The sequence below is a fragment of the Bos grunniens genome, chromosome 1 (assembly GCF_055505025.1).
Source record: "Bos grunniens cultivar Pamir isolate PY7600 chromosome 1, Bosgru_T2T1.0, whole genome shotgun sequence".
Taxonomy (NCBI): domain Eukaryota; kingdom Metazoa; phylum Chordata; class Mammalia; order Artiodactyla; family Bovidae; genus Bos; species Bos grunniens.
Genome location: NC_141165.1, coordinates 106,857,821 through 106,882,716, shown reverse-complemented (window position 1 = coordinate 106,882,716; position 24,896 = coordinate 106,857,821). Strand labels below are relative to the sequence as shown.

Below are 24,896 nucleotides of genomic sequence, written 5' to 3'. Positions count from 1 at the left end.
ACCTTACTAAAAAGGAGAGGTAAGACATCACTAGGAATTTTTAAACATTTAAACCAACTTAATTCTGAACTTCAACCAGAAATTTTATATAATATTATTTAAAATTACAAAGAAAAATACTTTCATTCTAAGGTGTACTGAGACCCAGGAAAATTTTCACACCCTTAAGGATATAACCTACTAGTTCCAGATGAACTCTCAACTACATGCAGTAGACTGTTGATATATTAAATACTGGGTGTACATTCTGCTTCTTTCAAAGCTTCAGTGACCTGCAGTGAATTGGAAACTTACTAAAATAACATCTAATTAAAATTCTTCACAGTAGCCTGAGATTGTAAGACAGCAAATAAAGTCCCATTCTCACCTTGTTTACTTGCCATCTGTCTCTTTCTTAAATGTCAAGTGCTGAAAATGCGAGAAGAATTCTAGTTATTTTACTCCCACATAAATGACAGTTTACCATACATGCATACTAAGAAGACTCTCAACTTGGTGTGGGAATGATGCCACATGTATAGCACGGGAAGTAAATAAAGAGCAGTTACATAATGGAAAGTTATCAGGGACAGAAGACATCCACACTATCTTTAAATGAAATGGGTATTTTGGGTGACTAGAGGAAAATAATGTTTGCCTTTTGTGTCTCATTTACAAGACTTTACTTTCCAGCCTTAAAGTCATGCCAAAGATGTGCTAGAACCACCACACTGCACAACTTCCTGGAGCACCACTTCCCTTAGGAAAGAGTAAAAGCATCAAGACACACCTGCCTAGGCCACCTTCCCTCTGTCAATGGTTTCTGAGATCAGAAGACCCATTCGGTCAAGTCCAGGAGGCATGTCCTCTCCTTCAGATGCCACTAAAGACTTCCTCTTCCAGGATCAAAATAATTTATCATGGTTATCTGTGCCTAAAACCACCTCCCTGGAAATGAAAAGTAAATTTGGGAGTGTCCCCAATCTTGACAAAATAAATAACATTAAATTTTATTATGTAAGAAGAACTATTAAGATAAATTGAAAAGAACAACTTAAGAGGTTCCTAAATTAGTCTGAGGAGATACTATGAAAGCATCACAGAGGCAACAGAAAACAGAAAACAAAGGTTATAATCTAAGGACTTCCACAGTTACAGGAAGAGGAAAAGTATTTGCAAAGATTTTCAGGCAAGTTTCAGTATTAAAATATGGCCTGAGAAATGGATGGATCATGGCCAATCAAAATGGTAAAGTTGAGATTACTGACATCCCACACTAGTTAACTTACAAAAACACACAAAACCACCCCCACCTTGGTACAGTGAGTCAAAACAAACTGCTGACAAAACCTCACAGCTATGTGAGGGGGCGCAGTAATAATACACAGTGAGAACACACATGTCTCTGTTTTCTTTTAAAGTCTGTTTCTAAGTCTGCATGGTTGATGTAAGAGAACAGCAATTCCTTTCTTTAAAAGCCCTGTCTACGTATTCAAAATGTCTCAGATGTCCCTCTGAGCTGGTATGCTCATGCCAAAAAAAAAAAAGGAAAAAAGCTTTCCGCTTATACAGCAAGAATTCCAGATCTAACTGCCCAACCCTGCCCTTTAAAAGGGAAGAAAAAAAAAAATGGCAGTTAAGGAAATATATATAAATGCCAAAAAAAAAAAAAAACCTCCTAGCTCAAAATTGAAAACTAATTTTCAAGTTTGAAAATCCTTATCTGTAACAGGGAATTCCATCAGTAAAAGCACAAGATGACCACCATAATAAAGACTTTTTTCATTTGTGCACATGTATTTATGCACTCCCTGAAGAGTCGTGAAATGATTTAACGACCATCTGCTGCACAGCAAGCTGTAAAGAGGATAAAGCACTTCTGTCAATAATACATATCAAACGAAACTGGACTATTCATGTGAAGAACATAGATTTCTGGAGGATTCCCCAGTTGCTGAGAAGTTCTGGGTATTCAGGGTCATAAATACAACACAGCATAAAAACAAAAACAGTCTTTGAAGAAATGGTAAAGGAAGAGGAAGTGAAAACATTCATAGGAGTTCAGATGGAGAGCTAGTATGTCAATAGAAAAGCTGTAAAAATATGCTCATTGCCATGTGCAGTTTGCAGCAACAAGCAGAATGGTGACACAGTGGGTTTTTCAGGAGTTTATGTCAGGTACTAAGGGTGACCATAAAGACACTCCATTAGAGTGCTTACAAACTGAAGAAATTTTACCAACTTTATCCAAAAATATCACTACATTAAGGACATTTTGCATATACACAGAATTAAATATTGAGGATTCCCTGGTGGTCCAGTGGTTAAGATTCTGCACTTTCATTGCAGGGAGCATGGGTTCGATCCAGGGATTGAACTAAGATCCCACAAGCCAGACCGCCAAAAAAAAAAAAAAAAAAAGAGAAAGAGGAATTAAGAATTGCTGTAAAATACAACCATTCTATAATAAATAATAGTGGTATTATTGTGCTTATGGACAGTTTTCCTACTAAAATCAATGGCACTTATTGCCAAGTCTGAAGAAGCTTACATTCAGAGTTTATCTACAAATTCTAAAAACTAAGCCTTTGGACACTTCACTGGCCTCCCCCACACCATGTAACACTTTCATTTTCTCATGTCTCTAGGCCCTAGTAGCTCATAAACAAGGAATAAATCAGAACCTTCAAATAAGTTTACACCAATTCTAGAGAAACAATCCTATACTTTTATGAGTGTTGGCCAATTCTGAAGCACTGTTCTTGATACTGTTGGAGAAACACAGGAGTGCTTTTTGCTTTTAAACAACTTACATTGAGGCATTTTAAATGATCTGTCTTATCACTATTTTAAAAAGATGACAATATGTGGTTAAGGGTCATATGAAAGGTCTTGATAAATATCAGAAGAAAAAAGATACTGGAGTGATCAGAAAATGCGGAAATAAGATAGGGATGGGACAGAGTGGGAGCGTCAGCTATATAATAATAGAAAAGGCTGCAGAAATGGGGGGTGCATAGGAAGATGAAGAGGAATTAATTAGCAAGCTAAAAGGCTGCATGTGAAGGTAAATTTTAAGGACAGTGATTAGGCCAATCTGCCAAGAATATGAAAAAGAATTCCAATCCCTTTTGTCCAAAAAAACTCTTTCAAAAGCCTTTCAGAAACTTACCTGTCTTGGGACCCTGAGTGACAACTGGGAGTGGTCATCTACCTGCTGCTGCTGCTAAGTCACTTCAGTCGTGTCCGACTCCGTGCAACCCCATAGACATCAGCCCACCAGGCTCCCCCATCCCTGGGATTCTCCAGGCAAGAACACTGGACTGGGTTGCCATTTCCTTCTCCAATGCATGAAAGTGAAAAAGTGAAAGTGAAGTCGCTCAGTCGTGCCCAACTCTTAGCGACCCCATGGACTGCAGCCCACCAGGCTCCTCCATCCATGGGATTTTCCAGGCAAGAGTACTGGAGTGGGGTGCCATTGCCTTCTCCAGGTCATCTACCTACGGTGATGATAAAGGAAGTTTAGTAAAGCAAAAGGAGTGCTGAACAGATCTGGGCTTCTTCTAGCCTCACCTGTGCCATCTCAATGATCCCAGGGGACTGTACACATAAACTGAGACGATTTGACTTAGGGAATCTTAAGAGCAGGCAGAATATCGGAAATAACTAGGGCACTTTTTGAAAATGTGGATACATTTAGAATTCAACTGGTAAAGGCAGAGGTACTGCAGAAAGTCAGGGATCTATACTTAGCCATTCTAGGGGGTGAGAATGCATCATTTGGTCTGGGCTGTGTACAGAAGCCACTAGATTAGATGACTGCATAAAGACATTAATAATAGATCTTGTGTATCTTGTGTTTCAAAAAATACCCTATGAAAAAAGTTTAAATTTATCACACATTAAAACTATATACAAATTAAATATATCATACTGACACAAGACAGAAAATGGGGGTCTAATAAAGATTTAGCTCTTGATCATTGACTCCCTTCCATTAACATTTTATTGTCCTCAGAATATCACAAGGATCAGTAATGCATAAAGCATCACTAGCAGAACAGATGGAGAAGGAAATGGCAACGCACTCCAGTGTTCTTGCCTGGAGAATCCCAGGGATGGGGGAGCCTTGTGGGCTTCCGTCTATGGGGTCGCACAGAGTCGGACACAACTGAAGCGACTTAGCAGCAGAACAGAACAAAAATCAAGAGGAAGAAAAAAACGTTTAAGTTAAAAATGCCAAGTTTCTAAGACTACCATCAAAGATTGTATCAACAGTGCAAAGGTCAGTAAACTTTTTCAGTAAAGGCTCACACAGTAGATATTTTCAGCTTTGTGGGCCATTCAGTCTCTGTGGCAACTACTGACATCTGTCAGTGAAGCCACAGAAGGGCATGTCCACGTACCACTGAAATTTTACTTACAGAAAGAAGCACAGGCTGTAGTTTACCATATACTGATAAAGTGGAGAAAAGACTGTGACAAATTACCAACTTTACTTCAGTTGCTTTATAAAAAAATAAAAATCTTACATATCCAACTCTGGAGAATAAACTAAAATTAGAATTATACAGAGGAAGAAAAAAAAAAAACACCAAAAATATGGTTAAAGGGAATTTGCTGTTTCGTATTAAAGAAATTAATAAGAATTAAGAATTTGACTAAATTTAAGAATTTAACTAAATATTGACGAATTTAACTAAATTTAACTGAATCCGGGCAAACCTACTTTAACTGGATAAGTGAGACCTGGCTGACAAGAACAGAGATCTATAGTCAAATTAAAATTTTCTAAATTTTTCTGGAAAAGAATAAAACTAACAGCTCCACATGCTGTTACTATACTGAAAATCAATATACTCCATAAAAAGCCTTCAGAACAAAAACTGAAATGTTTTCAGTATGTAGAAGATGAGTTAACATTTTACCTTCATTAATATATTTCAGCCAAAAATATTTAAGTAAACCTCTCCTATTTCCTCAAAGGAATTAAAAGTTTTAAGTCACAGGCAACTTTTGTCTCTCACACACTCTCTCACAGATAAATGCAACAAAAAAGCATGTTTCAGAAACGCAGCTTTCAACAAACAATCCTGAATTTAATTAATATATGCTGTCTTGTAAAAAAAAAAAAGTTTCTGAGCATTTGACATATATCAATAATGGCTTAATAAAGATGAGGAAATACCTCCTTTTCACAAGTATAAAATGTGCTAATTGTTCAAATGAGTCTTCCTGAAAGAAAGTTGAAAAGGGCTTACAAAGCTGATACCCTTCAGCTGTCGACAGCTGCAGGCTCACACATGCTGACTGGTAATAAGACATTATTTAGAAACACATCACATCTGAATATATACAATTCCTGTCAAGTCATGTAACCTCCAATCAGTTTAGTTTCTCCATATAGAAAATGGAATTGGAATACTTAGCACTCATCTCTGAGGCATGTTTGATAACAAAGATAGTAATACAAGGCCTATAAAACAGAATTTCATTCTTCCTTACCTACCGAAACTAATTACTCGCTTTCAATTACGTGGGTCTGAACATAAGTTTGCAGTTGTCAAAGTTTAGAAGAGAATGAGGTATTACTCAATGAAAACAGAAAACAATTGTTTTCTCTTTTAAAGGATAATGAGTTCAAGATGAAACTGTCTTAGTCTTCCTTCCTTTAATTTTAAATATCGTCCCCTAGAAAGCCAACAAGAAGAGAAAAAATTTACGTCTACTGTTCTGGATATAACAATTTCTCAGGCCTAAAAAGACCTAAGAGAATCTGCTTGGAGGGAGCAAGCTGGGAGAAAGGTTCCTGAACAGCTTTTTGATGGACAGCAGAAAGAGGACAGGTGTGTGTAGCCGTACTCTTCCTTCCTCAGTGTTGTAGGCAAAAAATATATGACGCTGCAGCAGGAATTCTACAACCATGAGAGCTGACTAGAATGAGGATGAACCCAACTCACTGTAGTTTACTAAAGAAGTAAACTACAAAGCCAGAAAGAGCTTGGGTCTCCGACAGCATGCTGAGAGTTACACATCCCTATATATGTAAACAACTGTTGCTCACATATTACTACTTTCATCCAAACACATTCCTAATTTATGCAACTTATATACTCAGCCTATGTTGACAGAATGCTTTTAAAATTGTACTGTCCAAAACCTGGACAAAATTTAAACCCTACTTTAAGCCAAGACTTGGCAAACCAAAACCCCCAGGGCTAATTTAGTCTACCACAATATTTTTCTAAATAAAGTTTTACTAGAACACAGCAATTCCAATTCATTTACATATTGTCCATATCTGCTTTCCTATAATAAAGAAGAGCTAACTATTTGCCAGAGACCATCTGGCAAGTTTAAAATATTTACTGTCTAGTTCTGTAGTTTGCTGACCCCTGGTTTAAGTCACTCAACCTGTCATTTTTAGAAATGATTTACCCTTGTTTTACTAATATCCTTGAGTTTATTTTTTAAAATCTTAATTTGAAACCATACTTGTAACACACTTTTCAGAATTCAGAATCAGTCACGCTCAGGCATGTCTGACTCTTTGCAACCCCATGGACTGTAGCCAGTCAGGATATTCTGTCCATGGCATTTCCCAGGCAAGAATACTAGACTAGGTTGCCATTTCTTACTCCAGGGGACCTTCCCGACCCAGGGATTGAACCCATGACTGTTGGGTCTCCTGTATTGGCAGGCAGATTCTTTACCACTGATATTAAAGATACAAAGTGAACATGAAGTACAACCGCCTCTATGCCACCAACATGGAAAACACCTCCCACATCTTTTTTTTTTAATTTGCAATACAGAAAACTTCCTAAACAGAATTAATGATAATGAAGTAAGTCATAATTAACCACTTTAATTAATCCTCCAGAGCTTATCACAAAATAATAGAATAAAACAGGGATTCTTAATCAAGGGATAATTAGGGCTATTAATATTATAACTTAAATATTCATACTCATAGTACTAATAATTTCTTGAGATGGCATTTTATACATTGAAATAAAAGTAATTATGAATTCACTTATTTCAACTTATATAATTTTTTATTGATTAAAGTCAAATTTCATCATAGTTTTCAATGTGTAAAAATTAATAAATTAATTCACAGTGCTTTTCATTATAAACCTGAAAAAAAAAATACAAAATTATTGGAGCTACAGATCCTTCAAAAAATAATTTTCAGTAATTTGTTTGGCATTATCGTCTACTGAGCAGTTTTTCACTCTTTCATGACATATATTGTAGTAACTTTAAATATTCTTCCACCTCCATAGTAAAAATTTTACACTGCTGTATTTGATCCATGTTATAGGTAAACTGTGCCCTCTAAAAATATATACTGAAATCCTAGCCTCAACCCTACCTAGGAATGTGACCTTATTTGGATATTATTTCTCTATAAATGTAATAAAATTAAGATAGAGTCATTAGGCTAGGTCCTGAGCCAAGGTGACTGGGGCCTTCCTAAGAGGTAAATCTGTAGACATACACACACACACATACACACAGTGACAGTCTTCAGAGGCAGAGACTGAAGTTACATGGCCACAAGTCAAGAAGTGCCTGGGGCTACCAGAATCTGCAGGAGTCGAAAGCACCCTGCCCTAGAGGGCTGGAGGGAGCATGGCCCTCTGGACATCTTGATTTCAGACTCTAGGCTCCAGAAATGTGAGAGAATCAACTTAAGGCAACATATGCTGCAATTTAAGCCATTCTGTTTGTGGTCGTTTATTACAGCAGCCCTAGGAAATTAATAGTCACACATGTGATTACATGTGATCACATCACATGATCAGATGTTCAAAGTAACACATTTCAATAATAAATCTAAATTATCTTTGAGTTTAATCTCTTCCTCAGTGGTTCTACCAAATGAGACAGCCAGTCTCAATCTTTACGATTTAAATCTATAAATGGGCACCTTCTGCAATGACCGTAAGTGTAACCTGCTACAACTAATACACCTATCTATAAACAACTCATGCATAAATGAAAACTCCAACAAGAACTCATGCTCTAACAATAATGGTCTTTAAGAGACAAAAGATTAATACTAAAAATGGGTTTAGAAAACTGAATACTCCTGAAGCACTTTATTTCAAAACAGTGAAACATGAGGACTATTTTATGACCTAACCAATTAGTGCTGGATGCTAATCTGTTTGGATTCCCAGAAACTCCACTTCTACATTAAATCACCAAAAGAAAGAAAGAAAGAAATGCTTCTTGGGCAAGATTTCCAAGCATTCTTCAGGCTATAGAATTATCACTGCAGCTTTTCTGTTTTATAAACAAACTACAATTTAGTTTTGTAAAAAACTGCCAAAGGAGCGCTCTTTAACTATCAATAAATAACAAATCTGCCACTTGAAACACATAATTCATCAACCTTCTTTGTGGGAGTATTGTTATCATGAAACTGAAAACAGGCATTCTTTCTTGAGTGCTTCTGGATTTTAATTATCAAATTTGAATGTCACCGGATATTTACTGAAAGGAAAACATCAATTTTAATAAGCTGCCTTAAGACTGAGAAACATAAAAGGTGTTCAACCGTAAAGCCAAGTTCTCTTGAGCCTTGTGAGTTGGCTTTACTGTCTTATGATACAATGGTTATTACTCAAAAATTTTAATCAACTGCAAGTAAAAATTCTCCAATTTTAAAATCAAAATATGTGTATATAATATATATTTTGGCCTGGAAGGAATTTAAATAAATTGCAATGAAATGCTTAATACCTAATAAACCAGGTGTTATAGACTGAATGGTGTTAATAGAGGGCTGGGGAAAGAAAGTAAATAAATACCAAATAAATGGATTAAATGTAAACATTTTGGTTAAAATTTTAAAAAAAGTGGGCACTAGATCCAGCTTTAAATTTGAGTATCTGGATAGCAAAATAAGTTGTATTATTTTGCATTCTGAAAATATATCCCAAAGAGAAAACTGCTGAAGAAACCCCTTTCTCTTTTGACTTGTATGAAAATCAACAAATAAACTACTTTGTATCCAGTTAGCAAAAGTAGCATGGATGTAGTTGGTCATAAAGTCCTTAACAGTCAAAGATTCTGCAAGCTCTGACCTGCCCACTCTAACAGACTCCTTTTGTCTAACTTTGAAAGATTTATCTAAACAACTTTCTTGTGGCCTATATATTCATAGCATATTAAAGAAAAAAGCCCCTTCATGTCCAAACTTTAGAAAAGTATATTCATGTCTCTCAGATCCTTGAAATATGAATGAAAGTGTTCTTATCAAGACTAAATAAACTATTCATTGATGATAAATTAATCTCAGGAAGATGCTCACTTTTTCTAGAGAAAATTCCATTTCCTACTTGGCAGACACACTTGGACTGATTACTATTTTCCTCTGTATCCAAATTATATATCATCATTTTAAAATATCACAAATTAATCTTTCCCTTCCTCTACTCTTACACTGAAAAGGAAAACATGCCTAGAATGCAGACACATATAAAAAATTAAATAGCAATGGAGTATGTTTATATTAAAATATTTATGTTCAAAAATCTATCCACAACCTATTTTGACTTATTTAGAAATCATATTTTTCTACTTGCAGCTTGTCCCTTGTTCTCATGAAATGCAAAAGAATTGAAATTTTCACCATTAGTTAAAAAAAAAAAGAAAATAGAAAGATTAGGTTAATATTTAAAATATAAAATTGTTTTCTTAAAAGAGTATAAACCATTCCTTCTCGTGCATCATTAAACAATAGATATTTCATGAAACAAATGGAATGCATTTAATACCGCACATTATTTACAGACGACATAACTTTCCTAAGATTAACTCTCCTGCAAATGATTATTATAATAACAAAAAATAGCATTTTTTACTAGAAACTACTATTGGATTCGAAAAAATATTTAAGAGACTAATGGAGCAACAGGGACATTTAGTTTGAAACAAACCACAGCCTCATTTTTTGACGTTGAAATGTCTAAACCAACAAATACTGTGAATATCCAGAAAACAAGAAAAGACTGGAAAACACATACTGCAATCAGAAAAGCAACCAAGGTCACAAAGAACACTGGAGGAGAAATGGCATCAGACCACGGGATCCCTGCACTCTTCCCTCACGGCCTTCTCACAATGCACAGGGCTGCCCAGGAGAAAACGTGGAACTTGATGAGAGATTATAAACAAGGCCACTAACCTCTGAGGTCCAGCAATAATTAAAACTACTACACAGAACACAAAGGTCCGTATCTTTATATGGTGAAATGGGAAACCCATGAGGAACTTCAACACTGCTAACATGTACTCATGTTTATACAAATGTAAACACTTCAGTTAATACAACACTAGTCTTTGGCCAAAGCAATGCTGTCATACAGCCCTATGAGGAAGGCAAGGAGGTTGGTTTGCAGCTTTGTATTCTGTTGTTGCCCTTATTGTTGCTGCTGTTGTTGTAGCTGATGTTGTTTTGATTCAACTTATCTTTAGTGTATCAGTTTCAAAATGTTCTTGGTACACTATTTCATGAATTACAACACAGGCATAAACATCAAGCATGGTGATTTGTGGTTCTTTAAGGAGAAAGGCACTTTATTAATGAAGCAGGCTATACATTTTTCTTTGCTCAGCCAAATGGTCAAGAAAGAAAAAGACTTTTGCCTGATGCTCCTGCACGAATTTTAAACAAAGGCTAGCATTTTCTAGAATTAATTTTTTAATGTCAAAATACATTTTAAAAAATCTTTTTTTGGAATGACTATTATTATACTAGCTATGCACACTATGATTTGTTTTCTACAACACATGTACATAAAGAATGGCCCAGGGGCTTTCACATGATATTAAGAATAAGACAACATCTATGTATTACTCTTTGGCATGAATTTTTTTAGGGCCTTTATTTTCTTCTCAGATCGGCTATCAAACACAGAGCTATTTTTCCATCTCAGTTGACTTCTGGTTTTGTTTCAGTGGTTACAAACCAGAGTGTAGGAGGGAAAAATGGGTTGTAGCACTCTGGTTCACTGAAGCAGTTCTAAAACATGGAAAATCTGATTATCATTATGCCATCACCTCTGGGTGTTCTACAAAAACAGTGCCCGACACCAGGGTGTGAAGAACAGGTGATTAATACATAACTTTTTAAAAGAGAGAGAAAACTTTTTTCTTTTAAAATGATCAATTGATGAAACTGCCAGGCACATCATTGAAGAGAGGCATCTTCTGTCAATTTCACAGTTGTCATCTGTAGCTACCCTGTAACTACTTCACACCCACTTTGACTTTTGCCACTAAAACTTAAGAAACGTGTTATAAAGTTTCTCCTCTTCTCTGTGCTTGAAACTATAAATTGTCCCTTCTCTACATGACTCCTAACTCCTATTCCACATTTGCAAACACCATGTGTGCCAGAGACCAGTGAATTATTCTTACCAGAAATGCCAGTTAAGAATGGTGTAGACCTTGCTCAGAAAGCACCAACTCAGTGTGAGGTTCAAATGTTTGGGGAGGGGGGATATGGGGAAAAAGTGATTCTGGAGCAGAAAGAGGTTTACTATAAAACTCAAGTGACGCATACAGGCTTCTATTCCACCCATTCTCAAAGCAAGAGGCTTGGACTATGTGCTCTTAGTATCTATTTCCATGGCAAATAAATGTATTTAATTTCTACCTCTCACCCTCTACACATGGAATACACTGCATGCCCTTTGCTATATCTATTTATTTTTCTATTTGTTATTATATTTATCACATTTATGTGAAACTGTCTTAAAAATTCAGGCTGCTGATATTTAAGCAATCAATTAAAGCACAGCTGGTTCAAAACTGATGACTGATTTTTTCCCCACTAATCCCTACATTTAAAAGAAATCCACAAAGAAGTTTATTTTTGATACAACAGGAACATTAAAATAAAATTTTGATTCATGTATTCATTCAGGACAATTTTCTTCAGTAAAGTATAGAATCTTTCAGGGAAATGCTGGTTTTGTCAATGAACTCCAAATTACTATTTCTACTATAACTGTCCTTCATTTTTAGCTTAAAAATACTGATGTCCCTAGCGACATTATTTACAAAATTAAAAAAAAATATATTGTTCAGAGAATTTATAATATTCCCAATAATCAATGTATCATACATGTTAGGTAAGAGTCATAATACTAAACAGAATACTCAAATGCCTAACAACCACGAGAAGATTCTAAGTTTCTTTCAAATTCTATAGAGTAAGACGTCCCAGAGCTCCAAGTACAATGGCATGCTTAACCTCAGTTAACATTTGAAAAACTAAGGGAATACAGAATGAATTGTTTAAAAATATATTACCACTAAAAGAAACACAAATAGAAAATCTGCATCTTGCTACAGTGTACCAAGGACAGTACATCATTACGAATTATGATCAGACATCTATCAAATGCAAGCTTTGCATAAACAGTGGCCATTGAACATTATCAGAAAATGGAACACGGATGAAAGAAAAATCCAATTAGAAATATGCTACACCAGCACAGAAGCTAGTAAGCGTAGGGTTGAATTTCAAACAGAGACAAAATTTACTTGGATACTTAAAACACAGAATTTACAGAGTTGCCTCAATATGATCACTTAACATTATGCAATCTGTCATCATCTATGGAAATCTATACACGATCAATCGAAATTTATAAAATTTCACCATGATATGTTCACACATAAAAAGCCAAAAAAAAAAATCAAAACTTATGTATAAAATGGTAATTATAAGACATCTCCTGAGCTAAAAAATATTTCAAGTTTCTAAAAATGATATAAAGTGAAATAAAGCTAACCCCATTAAATATTACTACATCCAATTAAAACACTGTATCCACTTGAATTCCTGGATCCTAGAAGTTATATACTTTCTCACTGACCTGATAACCTAAAAAGTAAAATTTCATGGACTGCACTGCTAGGTTAAGAATTTCAGGGCTACCAAATCTGATTAAGATGTAGAAAGATATTTCTAAAACAATTTAGTGTTATTAGATCAATGGCAAAACTACAAGGTAAAAATACAGTTTTAAACACAAACATGTGCCTTTCCATAACATTGGACCATTTTTGGAAAGTCTGTAAGAAACCAACACTACGATAGTTCTCTTCCTTATTTCCAGAACCCTGTGGCAATTCAAATTCCCATTAATAGGCCTGGACAGAGTCTCAGAGCTTGAAGCTAAAAAGGCAACTAACTAACTGGAAGATTCACCACCCTCAAGATGTGTAAACTGTGGTCCAATAATATTAAGTGATGAGCCCACAGTTACATAATTGGTTAGACTCCTATGATTATGTTAGGATTCATCACTAATTTAGAGAGCAAATTATAAATAAGTAAACATTCATGCCATTTTACCTTTGGCAGAGGGTTTTCCTACATTTAAATTTGATGGTTTTACTCACTCTGTGTATTTGTTTGGCTGGTATTTACAACTTCAGTGTCTACATACATAGATAACTGAATTTTCTGTTATACAATCTTATATATATTTCATTAGACTAAAGGAGGCAACTGTTTCTGACCTGTAATAGAGATTTCTTAGAAGTTTTTCCAATATCTAAGGAAACTAAAATCCAAAGACATTAAGAGTCTTAAACTAAAATTCACCTCAACTATATTAAGACATTATATGCTTTAATTAATATTTGTTTTACAGTCCAGAAATATAAATAGATGATCACTATCTAGATGTATTCTAGATATAAATGTCCCAGAAACGGAAAACGCTATTATTTTTTCTATTCGGCTAAAGACAGATCATGAAATTTAATGTTGAAATAGCCAAACAACAAATTTTAATGAAGAATCTCCAAGTCAAAAATTCTGGCTATGAAATGAGGATTCAGTTGATGTTATTCCAGGCATCAACACTCCAGCTTCTCGCTTAACAAAGAATAGGAATTGAAGTTACATCTGCCAGTCATATCTAGCACACCCACGCATCCAATCAAGACTCTGTCCTAAAGACACTGTCCAATACCAAGTGCTGGCTGAGTGGAGCAACAGAAACTCTTCACTGCCAGTGGGAATGTAAACTGTACAGCCACTTTGCAAAACAATTTGGAAACTTCTTACAAAACTTCACATAGGCTTATCATAATATCAAGTAATTATGCTCCTAAGTATTTGCTCAAATGAGCTGAAATTGAAATTTATGTCCACACAAAATCCTACACATCAGTATTTATAGCCGCTTTATACATAACTGCCAAAACTTGGAAGCAACCAAGATCTCCTTCAATAGATGAGTGGATTAAACAAATTGTACTACATCCACATAATGGAATATCACTCAGTAATAAAAAGAAATCAACTATCAAGCTATGAAAAGACACTGGGTAACCTTAAATACACACTGTTAAGTAAAAGAGGCCAGTCTAAAAATGTTACATATTACATGATTTCAACTATATGCCATTCTGAAGAAAGCAAAACAATAGACTAAAAAGATGACAACTGCTAGGGCTTCAAGAGGTGTGGTGAAGGCAGGCCGGTAAGGAAACAATGAGCAGGTCAGGCACGGGGCATTTTTAGAGCAGTGAAACTATTCTCCATGATACTAGAGAGATGGATACATGACCTTATTATACATTTGTGGAAATTCATAGAGCCATGCAACACAAGGAGTGAACCCTAACAGACACTATGAACTTTAGTTAATAATACTGTATCAGTAATCAGTTCATCAGTATAACAAAAGTACCATTCTTGGCAAGCTGTTAAGAAGAAACTGGCACTTGGAGGACGGAGGTAAACAGAACTCTACTTTCTGAACAACTTTTCTGCAAACTAAAACTTCTCTGAAAAATAATGCCTATTCAGAAAAATAAGAACACCGTCTCATGAACTAGCTACTGACACAGATAATTTTGTGCAAACCTTATGTGAAACTACAAGGTTTAAATAATGTGAAAAGCAAATACACAAATGCAATATTTCCCTTAAAACACACACATGGTGACATTTATCCTAACCATGAAACAAAAAGCAACATCGACTAACACTAAGAAAAATAAAATCTGAAATATTCTTACCTGTCCTGCGACTGCTCTTCATACATCCTCTCCTTGCCTTCTTTAAAGAGCCTTATTGCCCTTTTTGACTTTTTCATTAGACTATCAATGTAGATTTTAAAATATTCATTCTCACTGAGTTGGGCAAGTTTCTGGTTGTCATCATATTTACTCAATATAAGTCTCAAATGCTGATATGTATCAGGTAAAATATCAAGTATATATGGTGGGCTATTTTTCAACTGAAGTTTGGGGTTTTGGCACAGTCTGACCTAAAAGAAACAAGGACAGAAATAAAACATTTTCATGTGAACTGCAACACTTTCTTCCACAGAAAAACTGAAAAATTATCAAACTGTGTACTATTTCTTTGCTTTCCATAAAACAAATTTTGACTTTAAAACTATAATCACCAACCTACAAAGAATTAAATTCCCATCTGTTCTCAGACAATTAAATCCTATTTTCTTTTGTTCTCATTCAGTTTCTCTGTCAGACCTTTACTTTCAACCCCAAAGTTTTCATCCTCTCTCCAATATCCCATTGTTCACAGCTTAACAGAACACCAATGTGCTAGTTATTGTACATCACTAACAGTCTCTTTTTTAAACAAAAATGAGGGAACAGGCCTCATCTGCTGGCCTATCTTAATGTCTCACATTCAGATATTAATTTCCCAACTAAAGCGATTTGATTGATTTTATGTTTTGGTATACTTTTCCCAAACACTGAGGAGACTAAAACAGGTACGATTTTAATAACCAGATTATTAAGTAGTAAATGGGTGTCAGGTCAGAACAAGTCTTTTCCACCTCTTTACATTACATCCCAGGCTTAGAAACACCTGCTACATAACGGTTCAGTCATTCCATCAGGTGTCACCCAACCACTGGGGCATTCAGGGCTGCGTGCACAACTGAAAATACTTTATGTTAGAAAAAAAAAAAAAAGGCTGTAATTCTACTACTACATTCGCTGGTACACATTCATGTGATTTAGTCAAGAGTAAGTTAACCCATCTCATTCTTACCCCTCCAACCTCAGTATAAAGAGCCATCCAATTAAACATTTAAATGTAATCACTGGGAATTGCACGAGTGTGTACATAAAGATGCCCACTTTAACAAAAGGCAAAACGTACACCTAAAGGCAGATTTACCGAGAAGCTCATGAACCATAAGCTTGATGGTCCCTCAGATACTTGGCCCCCTTCTAAAGCTTTCATCATAGATCTTTCTGCAAAGTTTTCAAGAGCAAGGTATTTTAAACACAACTGGCTAAGATTTCTGTCTTTTTCCCAGTGTGACATCCCTTCTGTCAAACTGAGCCTTCTATTGGGTGGCACTGAAGTGGTGGGGGACATGTCTGGAGTCTGGCTAATGCAAATTTGGGTTGAAGATACATTTAGTTTGATTTTAATGGAAAATGAATGTAAAGAACACAGTCACTTCTGAAACTAGTTAAATCAAAGCAGCAGCTGTGATAAAAGAATGGCTTTGGGAACATTTCAAGTGTCTGTGATGCTGACCAGCCCAGCACAGGAGCAGAAAGGTCACGTTCAAATTTCCTGGTACCTGGGACTGGTGGCATATGTGAGCAATGTAGAGAGTCAAAGCATAAAGTATACAGAGCCTAGATTATTTCTCTGATGTTTGTGGACTTAACTTTTTTTTAATTTATAACTTGTGACTTTTTATTGTTCTAAAAAAATACACTTTCATACCCAATTTTGTATTTTTTTTCTCTTTAAAAGGACCACTCTAAATGTCAGGTTCCACAAAACATGGATGCACTTTTGGGTACTCAAAAAAGTGCTGGGACTGAATGAAAAAGAGTTGAACAATAATATTTTCAAGAACTACAAACACAATGAATCAAGGAAACAACAAATGAAGATAGCTCTCTTAAACTTACTTTCTCAATTGCTTTCTTGAGAAATAACCATATCGTCTTTTGTGAGGAGAAAAATCTGACTCAAACTATCAAGCATCAGCTCCTAAGACAAACATTTCTCACATTAACAATGGGCATTTTATCTCCCTCCTTTTTGTACACAGTGCCTAAAATAATTATCCAGCATATCAGTCAGTTCAGCCGCTCAGTCATGTCCGACTCTGTACAACCCCATGGACTGCAGCACACCAGGGTTCCCTGTCCATCACCAACTCCTGTAGCTTGCTCAAACTCATGTCCATCAAGTCGGTGATGCCATCCAACTATCTCATCCTCTGTCGTCCCCTTCTCCTAAAGATTATCCAGCATGCAGTACATAACTAATAAATGGATGTATAAATGGTTGGTTGATTTGATTCTGAAATTCTTTATATATATTTTGACACACAAATATTATATTACTTTCTCATTTTCATGACTGAATTATACATAATTGTTTTTGTTTTCCCCCCTAAAGACTGATGAAGTCTCAAATAAATCAATGACTTAACAAATCCTGGTTAAATCAAGAACGTTTCTCAATTCTTAAAACTAAAAGATAGTATCACAAATATACACAAATTTCAGAAGTATCACCAACAACATCCTACAACAGGTAATTTAATTTTAGCAACATGGTACAACATGTCACCAGACTGATAAATTATTAACCTGCAGTTAGGGGACCAGGCAGTTTTAAATTCATTTCCTCTAACTGGTGAATTTTTTAACTGATAAATAAAAAAATTCTCCCAGGTATTTTTTTCAGACATTGCAAATTACTGTAGTTTAATAGATTCTTTTAAACATTACAGATTTTTCATTTCCTATTCGCTACCTGAACTTATTTCTCATTTGCTTTATTTAAACTGTAATTCCATCTGAGAATTTATTGCTTTATTCAGTAAAATTGTTTGATAACTACTATATACCAGGTACTGAGCTCAGTGCCAGGAAATTATAGATGACTAGAGCATACTTCCTGCCTTAAAGAGTCTGGCAGAAGAGACCTAGTTCTCTATAATTAACTTAGGAGCAATGTAATTCTTGCTCTAAGGGATCTTAGTAAAGATCCTGTCCAATCCATTCATTTTCAGATAAAGAAACTAAGAACTACAAAGATTAAGGGACTATTAAAAAATCATTAATCCAACACAAGAGTCTGCATCTTATGAATCTCAGGCTGGTCTTCTTTTTAACTATATCACAATTTAATTAGAATTGGGCATATAATTAATGATTCCTGGCTAAACTCATTTACATTTTTATTTTATTCCATTTGTGAATTTACATGAACTTCAGGACCCATTTGTTAATTCTACAAACGTTGGTGCAACAGGCATTGTTTCCAGCCCTAGGGAATACAGCAAGGAATAAATCAAAGACCTGTCCTCAAGGAGTTTTCTAGTGAAAAAAATCGGTGGCTTGAAAAAGAATGACAGGAAAATGGGAGCGCTATAATGGAGGAGAGTACAAAGTGCTGGAGGAGGAATGAAGCAGACATGTCCATGTGGCAGTACCATGAAAGGCATACCTAAATTTGCAAAAGGAATATTCCAGGCAAAGGGATGTGCAAAGGCTTGAGAGGCCCCAGAGAGCAGGGTGTGTGAAAAGGAGTCAATGCAATCACTCTAAAAGGTGGACGCAGAGGAAGCCCGTGGTGAGTGGAATGAAGAGCTCTGAAATAGGCTAGAGGCAGTTCAGCCCTTGTAGGCCACACGGTTTTCTAAACCTGCACTTGGGCAAGCGCAACATAAAATGCTGAACTACTACCGGATGCCGCTGAGTGTGCAGTTCATCAGCTGGATTAGTATTAAATTCTGTGGTTTATGACAGCTCCTGCAGAAAATGAATAACCTTATGCCAGGACTACTTCTTCTAAGCAGGTCAAATTCAATTCAATAAATATTTATTGAGTGCCCGCTATGTGCAAGGAACTGTGAAAGCCAGGGACAAAAAAAATGCTTTTATAAAAACAGTATTTTAAGGAGAAAAATCAAGCTCACCACAAGGTTCAAGTTCAGATTCAAATGACTTAGATGTCTTCTAGAACTGTCTAAGTTGCTCCCTAGAATGACAGCAGGTCCCAACACAGAAGAACTTTCACGGAGAACAAATCTACAGTCACATTACAAAATGATGGACTTTTTAAGGCACTAACTGGTACATAAAAGGATTGGTTCATTACTCTTTGCTTTTGAACTGAAAGGTAAAACATTTAGTATTGGAACTGGGCTAAAAATTCCATTATAGTCAGTGACTCAAAGGGCTTTAAAGAAGACTTTGGAGATCACCAAGACCAACTACTTCCTTGTGACATGACAACACTTAAACACAGAAATGGAACTTAGTGGAGTTTACTGCTCAGAACCCTGCCTTCTGAACTTACAAGTGAGGCACTTTCTCCTTAAAGGTAGACAGCTGCCTGATGTAATTCTTGAAATGTGTTTAAAGATTTTTAAGTAGACCTCTCTGTATATGTCTATATATACATCATCCCACACACATCAAAAATACATTTTATATATATTTTACACACTAGGTATTTCAATAAATACATGAATATGTATTCAGATATATAAAATACATATTCAAACATATCAATGCAAAGACACAAATGTAAACACAGGATTTACTAGTGCTATACGAATTCTCAAAGCCGTTAATTATTTTTGGAACATTCTCGCATTTAAAGAGTTTCCTGACTGTGCCTTAATTAATATTTCTAGCCAAAAGGTAACAAAGAAGTATTAGGTCAGCAAACATATTTCCTGCAAACAAGATTCAAACCAGTCCCTGAAATCTATGAAAGAAATTTTACTGAAGCAAATGGAAACTTCAACAGTAAGGAATTGGGTGCATACCACAGCAGACGTTCATTATAAAACACACCTCACTTCATGGAGCACTCAGTTGTATTAAATCAAGTATTATACCTTCAAAGTGAAATATCCCCTTTTTTAAAGGTAGTATGGGAAGTCTGAAAGAAATCCTTATTTGTGCTTCCCAGGTAACTAACTGTTCTAAGAGATTCCTTATTGCAGTTACTTAAAAGCTTGTTGTTATGATAAAAAGTATCTATGAGTTCTTCAGATTCTTTACATTTTATCTCAGCAAATCACCACTAAGTATATAAACGTATAAGAACTTGTATAGCATAAAAAGTAAAAAATAGACAAATAAAATAGAATTCTTTCTACATAGAGTATTAACTGGGCAAAACCAGTAGGTTAGCATATGATTTGTTATGAATCTGGAAGTTACTCATAGTAGGATCTGGGCAAACCACCAATTTTTTTTATGGTTTTCAAAGTTTTCTTTAGAAGACTAATATATTAAAAAGCACCATTAAATAATTGTCTAGTTGTATTGAGGTCAATTATGTCTTCATTTGTTCACTATCCTCCCATATGAGAATGGAACTTCTTAAGGGTGAAGGGTGTATCTGTCTCACTGGTCTATTTCCATCACGTAATATAGGACCCTGCATATAGTAGGTGTAAAATAAAGATTTCAATGGAGGGAAGTAGGAAGATATGGAGGAAAGAAACGAAGTAAGGAGGAACCTCTCGGAAGTAATATTACAAAAAGAATATCCCCATCTATATTGAATAAATCTGTCGACATGAGTACAAAGCTTGGAGAAGAACTTGGTCATTACAAATATAGAGGTAAAGGTCCTTTTATTTCTTGTGTAAAGAAGAAGAGTCAAACATGCTTGAATCTTCATATCATGAGCATAAGTCATACATGCTTAAATCTTCGTACCATGAACACAGGCCTGAGAATCAATCAGACCTGGGATCTAGCCCTGGCATTCGCTAGCTTTACAACCTTGGGCCAGTTTCTTCTTCAGGAAACCATGGAAACTTCTAAGGATGTTACAAAGTCTCAGAAGAAGAAAAGTAAAGTGCTCAACACAACACCTGGCATGCAGTGGGCACTGGCAACTTTTTAGGATTTCTTCCCCTTCCATATTAGACCACAAGACAGCAGAATCACTGCAGGTTTTGCAAAGGTAGGAGAATTAGACCAGGGGCACTGGCCACCTTGTTGGGGATCACTAAGAGTTCTTTCATTTGGTTCATGTGTGTGTAGACATGTGCACACTCAGTCATGTCCAAATCTGTGCCATCCTACATACTATAGCCCGCCAGGCTACTCTGTCCATGGGATTTTCCAGGCAAGAAGACAGGAGTGGCGTGTCATTTTCTCCTCCAGGGGGAATCTTCCTGGTCCGGGGATTGAACCCACATCTCCCGTGGGTGAGATTCATTACCACTGAACCATTGCTGAAGCCCATAATTAGTTCCTAAAGTTTGTTATACTACCTGAAATCCTTACAACGTCTCCTGCTTTGGGCAGAATAGCAGCAATAAGACCGAGTCACTACTCCTCACATGGAATCAGTACATCGGTACTCAGCTGATCTGGAATCTTTTGAGAGGTAGAATACTTAAGTAGTATTTTTGTAATTCCTATTGAAAAACAGTGTGAGCTTAACAATTATTTAAATATTAATGTGTTAAACAGCTAAAAATTTAGTCAAATATTTTCCAAACAGTTCTTTAATGACTAGGAGAAAATCAGAATCTTTCAAATAAATTTGTAAAAATCTTAAATATGTGCCCAAGCAGAGTAGATACAGGTAATACTGTGGTGTCATTTAAGTTGCAGGATGTTTTAAGGTGATCTTAATATAAAGGTTCAAGACTGATTTCCATTTCAGTTTTTTTACTTACATACGCAGTTAACTGCTGGAAAACTATATTGTTTATAATATGCAATTTGAAAATATGGTTTAAATATTACAAATATGAGTTAAAACACTTCCTGACAACCCTAAGTAAAATTTACAAATTCCTCCATAACTTCACTGTATATTTCCTCATTTCCCTCTTACCTACATATAAATTAGTTATCTACCAAGCATTGCCCTTCTACTTGTTCTGAGCCTTTCCTTCCTACACTGTAATCCACAATACTACTTTATCAATTACCTCTTCTTCCATCTTAAATCACTCCCTACCTATATTCCTTCCCCTCAATTCTATGAACCTCTACGATAGCATCCACACACACACAAGGCTATGCTCTGCTCAAATCCTCAAGCTATCATAACTTTCTTTTACTAGTTGTCCCAGTTCTAGAACAATTTTCTTGAATTCACATACTGAATTTAATCTAGCTGTCACTTCAATCTAGCTGTCATTGATGCGACATGGAAAGATAAACAATGGCTTGACTCAAGAAATGTAATGATTTATTAAATTTTCATTCAGCTTGGATCTTTCCATTTGAGCTTATTAGTTTTCTTAGATGTTGAAATTACTTCCTTATAAAGCTCTCTCTACCCAGGAAATCAATATGCTCTCATTCCTTTCCTATCTGTTCCATCACTGTTCTTTGTAGGATTCGTTTTCCCTCACCACCATCTAATTATAGATACACAAGTGATACAGCCAAAAATTCCAATCTCTGACTTTTTCTCCCCAATTCTCACCTTCTAGTCTGCCTTCCAAATCTCTTGCTGTTGTACAGCTTGAAATGCCACCTCTATGGGCATATCTACCAAACACACATTTCTAGTTTTAATTTCTTTCTTTAACTGCATATTCAATTTTCTGACTTCAAAATGGATATTTCACTCTGGCATGTCAAATTCAACATGGCCAAGAAACAAACATCATGCACCAGGCCCCAAGCTTCCTCTTTTTCTTCGTATGTTCCTTATCTCATTAAGGGCATCACTGCTTTTAGAGTCAACTAAGCTGAAAACCTCAAGAGCCACTTTCACTTCAACTTCTCCTTCATCCTCTATCTCTGAAGGGTCGCCAGGACCTTAGGTTTTACTCCAAAATGTCTCCCACTTTTGAACCAACATTGGCTATATCTACTAACAATTTTCTAGCACAGCCCTTCCTTATTTCTTACCCAGTCTGTTTTAATTTCTCTTGATCATTATTTCTACCTTTAAAGGGTTTTTTTCCCCCTCTTAACTCATCCTTTCTAGAGTCAAAAGAGTAACTGACCAACACAGCCTTGACATTCTCTCACTCTGCTCAAACATTTCAATGGTCCTCTGCCTACTAACTAAAAGTCCAAATTCCTTGACAAAACACTCAAAGTCTCTTTAAGCTTCTCTAACTTTCCTTCGCTCACTCCATCATCTCTCTTTACCCATCACTCCTTCAGCCTGCTGGAATCCACTGGAATCCTCACTGGAATCCAAAACAGCCTCTAAAGAACAGCTAGATAATACTACCAGGTATACCACACCATACTGCCTACACCAACTTTCCACCCTAGCAAACGATACTCACATACTACGTTACAGCACTCTGTGGTTCACTCAGTCGTGTCGGACTCTTTGCAACCCCATGGACTGCAGCGCACCAGGCTTCCCTGTCCTTCACCATCTCCTGGACCCTGCTCAAACTCATGTCCATTGAGCAGATGATACCATCCTTATTTACACCGTATTACAGCACTTACTGTATCTTCCAGGATAACATGGTTATTTATGATTGTCTATCTTTCCATACTTTGCATATAATTAATGAATGATGAAATCACTAATAGCATAGAAAGCAAATTTGAAAGAAAGAAGTTGATTCAAGAATCTGAATGGTTATAATTTTATAGGAGTTAAATGATTACTAACTAATGAAGCCTCCTATTAAAGGTATGCTCTATATCACAAGGATAAACCCAGGGAACTCTTGGGAAGATTCCTTTACATCTTTTACTTTATCCGAAAGTTTTACCTAGAAAGGACAGGAAGCAAACTTTGGGATCACTTCATTTATCTAAGCACAAATTCAAAAATCTAACTCAGTATTAAACAAAATAAGCCAGATATGTATTGTGTTATCCTCTACCCAAGTCTATTTGGGCCCATGATCCTGCTAATAGAGAACAACCTCACTGAGGAAAATGAAATATGTGAAGAATAATTCAAATAAATGATATTCCTTATTCCAAGAGCCCAAGGACGGTGATATTCTCAAATCCATCAAACACAAACAACCAGCATCCGAAAATAAAGTTTTAGTCTATGTGCAATATTTTTCAGAGGTATGAGTAAATTAATTTAGAAAAGAATACTATTTTTTAATAGCTGTATGTATTTTAAGACATTTTGACTGAAAAGCTTTAAAATATATTATAGTTGAAATGAGATTACAAAGACAGAGAATAAATTAAATTCCAAGCTTGAAAATGTATTAAATGAACCAAGGACAAAAGGCAGGAAAAGGCTGTTTGACATCATCACTTTTTAAATGCTTTTAAAACTCTGTCAGTAATATAATTTCAAATAAATGACAAGGACAGCAAGACAAAAATATAGGCAGGTACTCAACTTGTTTTGCTCTTTGGCATCAATTAACTATTTTTTAATTTCCTGAACATCCATGTATGCTCAGTACATTTAGTATTTATTAGATGGAAAATTGTTTCTTCCACTTTCCATCACCTGGCTAAGATGCTTGTGAAAACCATACTCAGGAACCTCACATTAATAAATCATCACTCCTACACACTGATTAGCAATCATTTCCTTACCCTCACCACAGCATTTTCAACAAGAATACAAAATAATGCCTTTCCTATAAAGGCAGTGGCCAGCAGAATCCAGAGAGACAACAGTCTAAGAAGTGACCAGAAGAAAAACAAGGCAGATGTTGTTGACTCTGCTCCCACTGTACTTTGTATAGTTCTGTGTTACAGACTTCTCCATGTGACATGGCAATTACCCACCTACATACCTGGCTCTGATGATGGTCTTGGAGCTTTCTTGACAGGTCTAGGGCAGATTTATATCTTGTCTAGCTTTGCATCTCCAGGTAACAAGGACTTCATAGAAACACAGTAGGTCCTCAATAAATGTTTAGGTGTTTAAGAACCTCCAACTCTGTGAGAGTTTTGGAACAGACTCCACA

The 24,896-nt window shown here is 35.7% G+C and overlaps 1 protein-coding gene across 12 annotated transcripts in view; it reads right to left on the bottom strand.

Moving 5' to 3' along the window:
• CBLB (Cbl proto-oncogene B) overlaps positions 1–24,896 on the bottom strand; it is a 229,570-nt gene that overhangs the window by 198,604 nt on the left and 6,070 nt on the right. For 9 of the 12 annotated variants that reach the window (XM_086320905.1, XM_086320913.1, XM_086320864.1 and 6 more), the window contains exon 3: positions 15,043–15,293. The exons of the other annotated variants lie outside the window; for them this stretch is intronic. In XM_086320905.1, the coding sequence (XP_086177031.1) occupies positions 15,043–15,293 (251 nt within the window). The remainder of the gene's footprint in view (positions 1–15,042; positions 15,294–24,896) is intronic. 12 annotated transcript variants of the gene reach the window in all.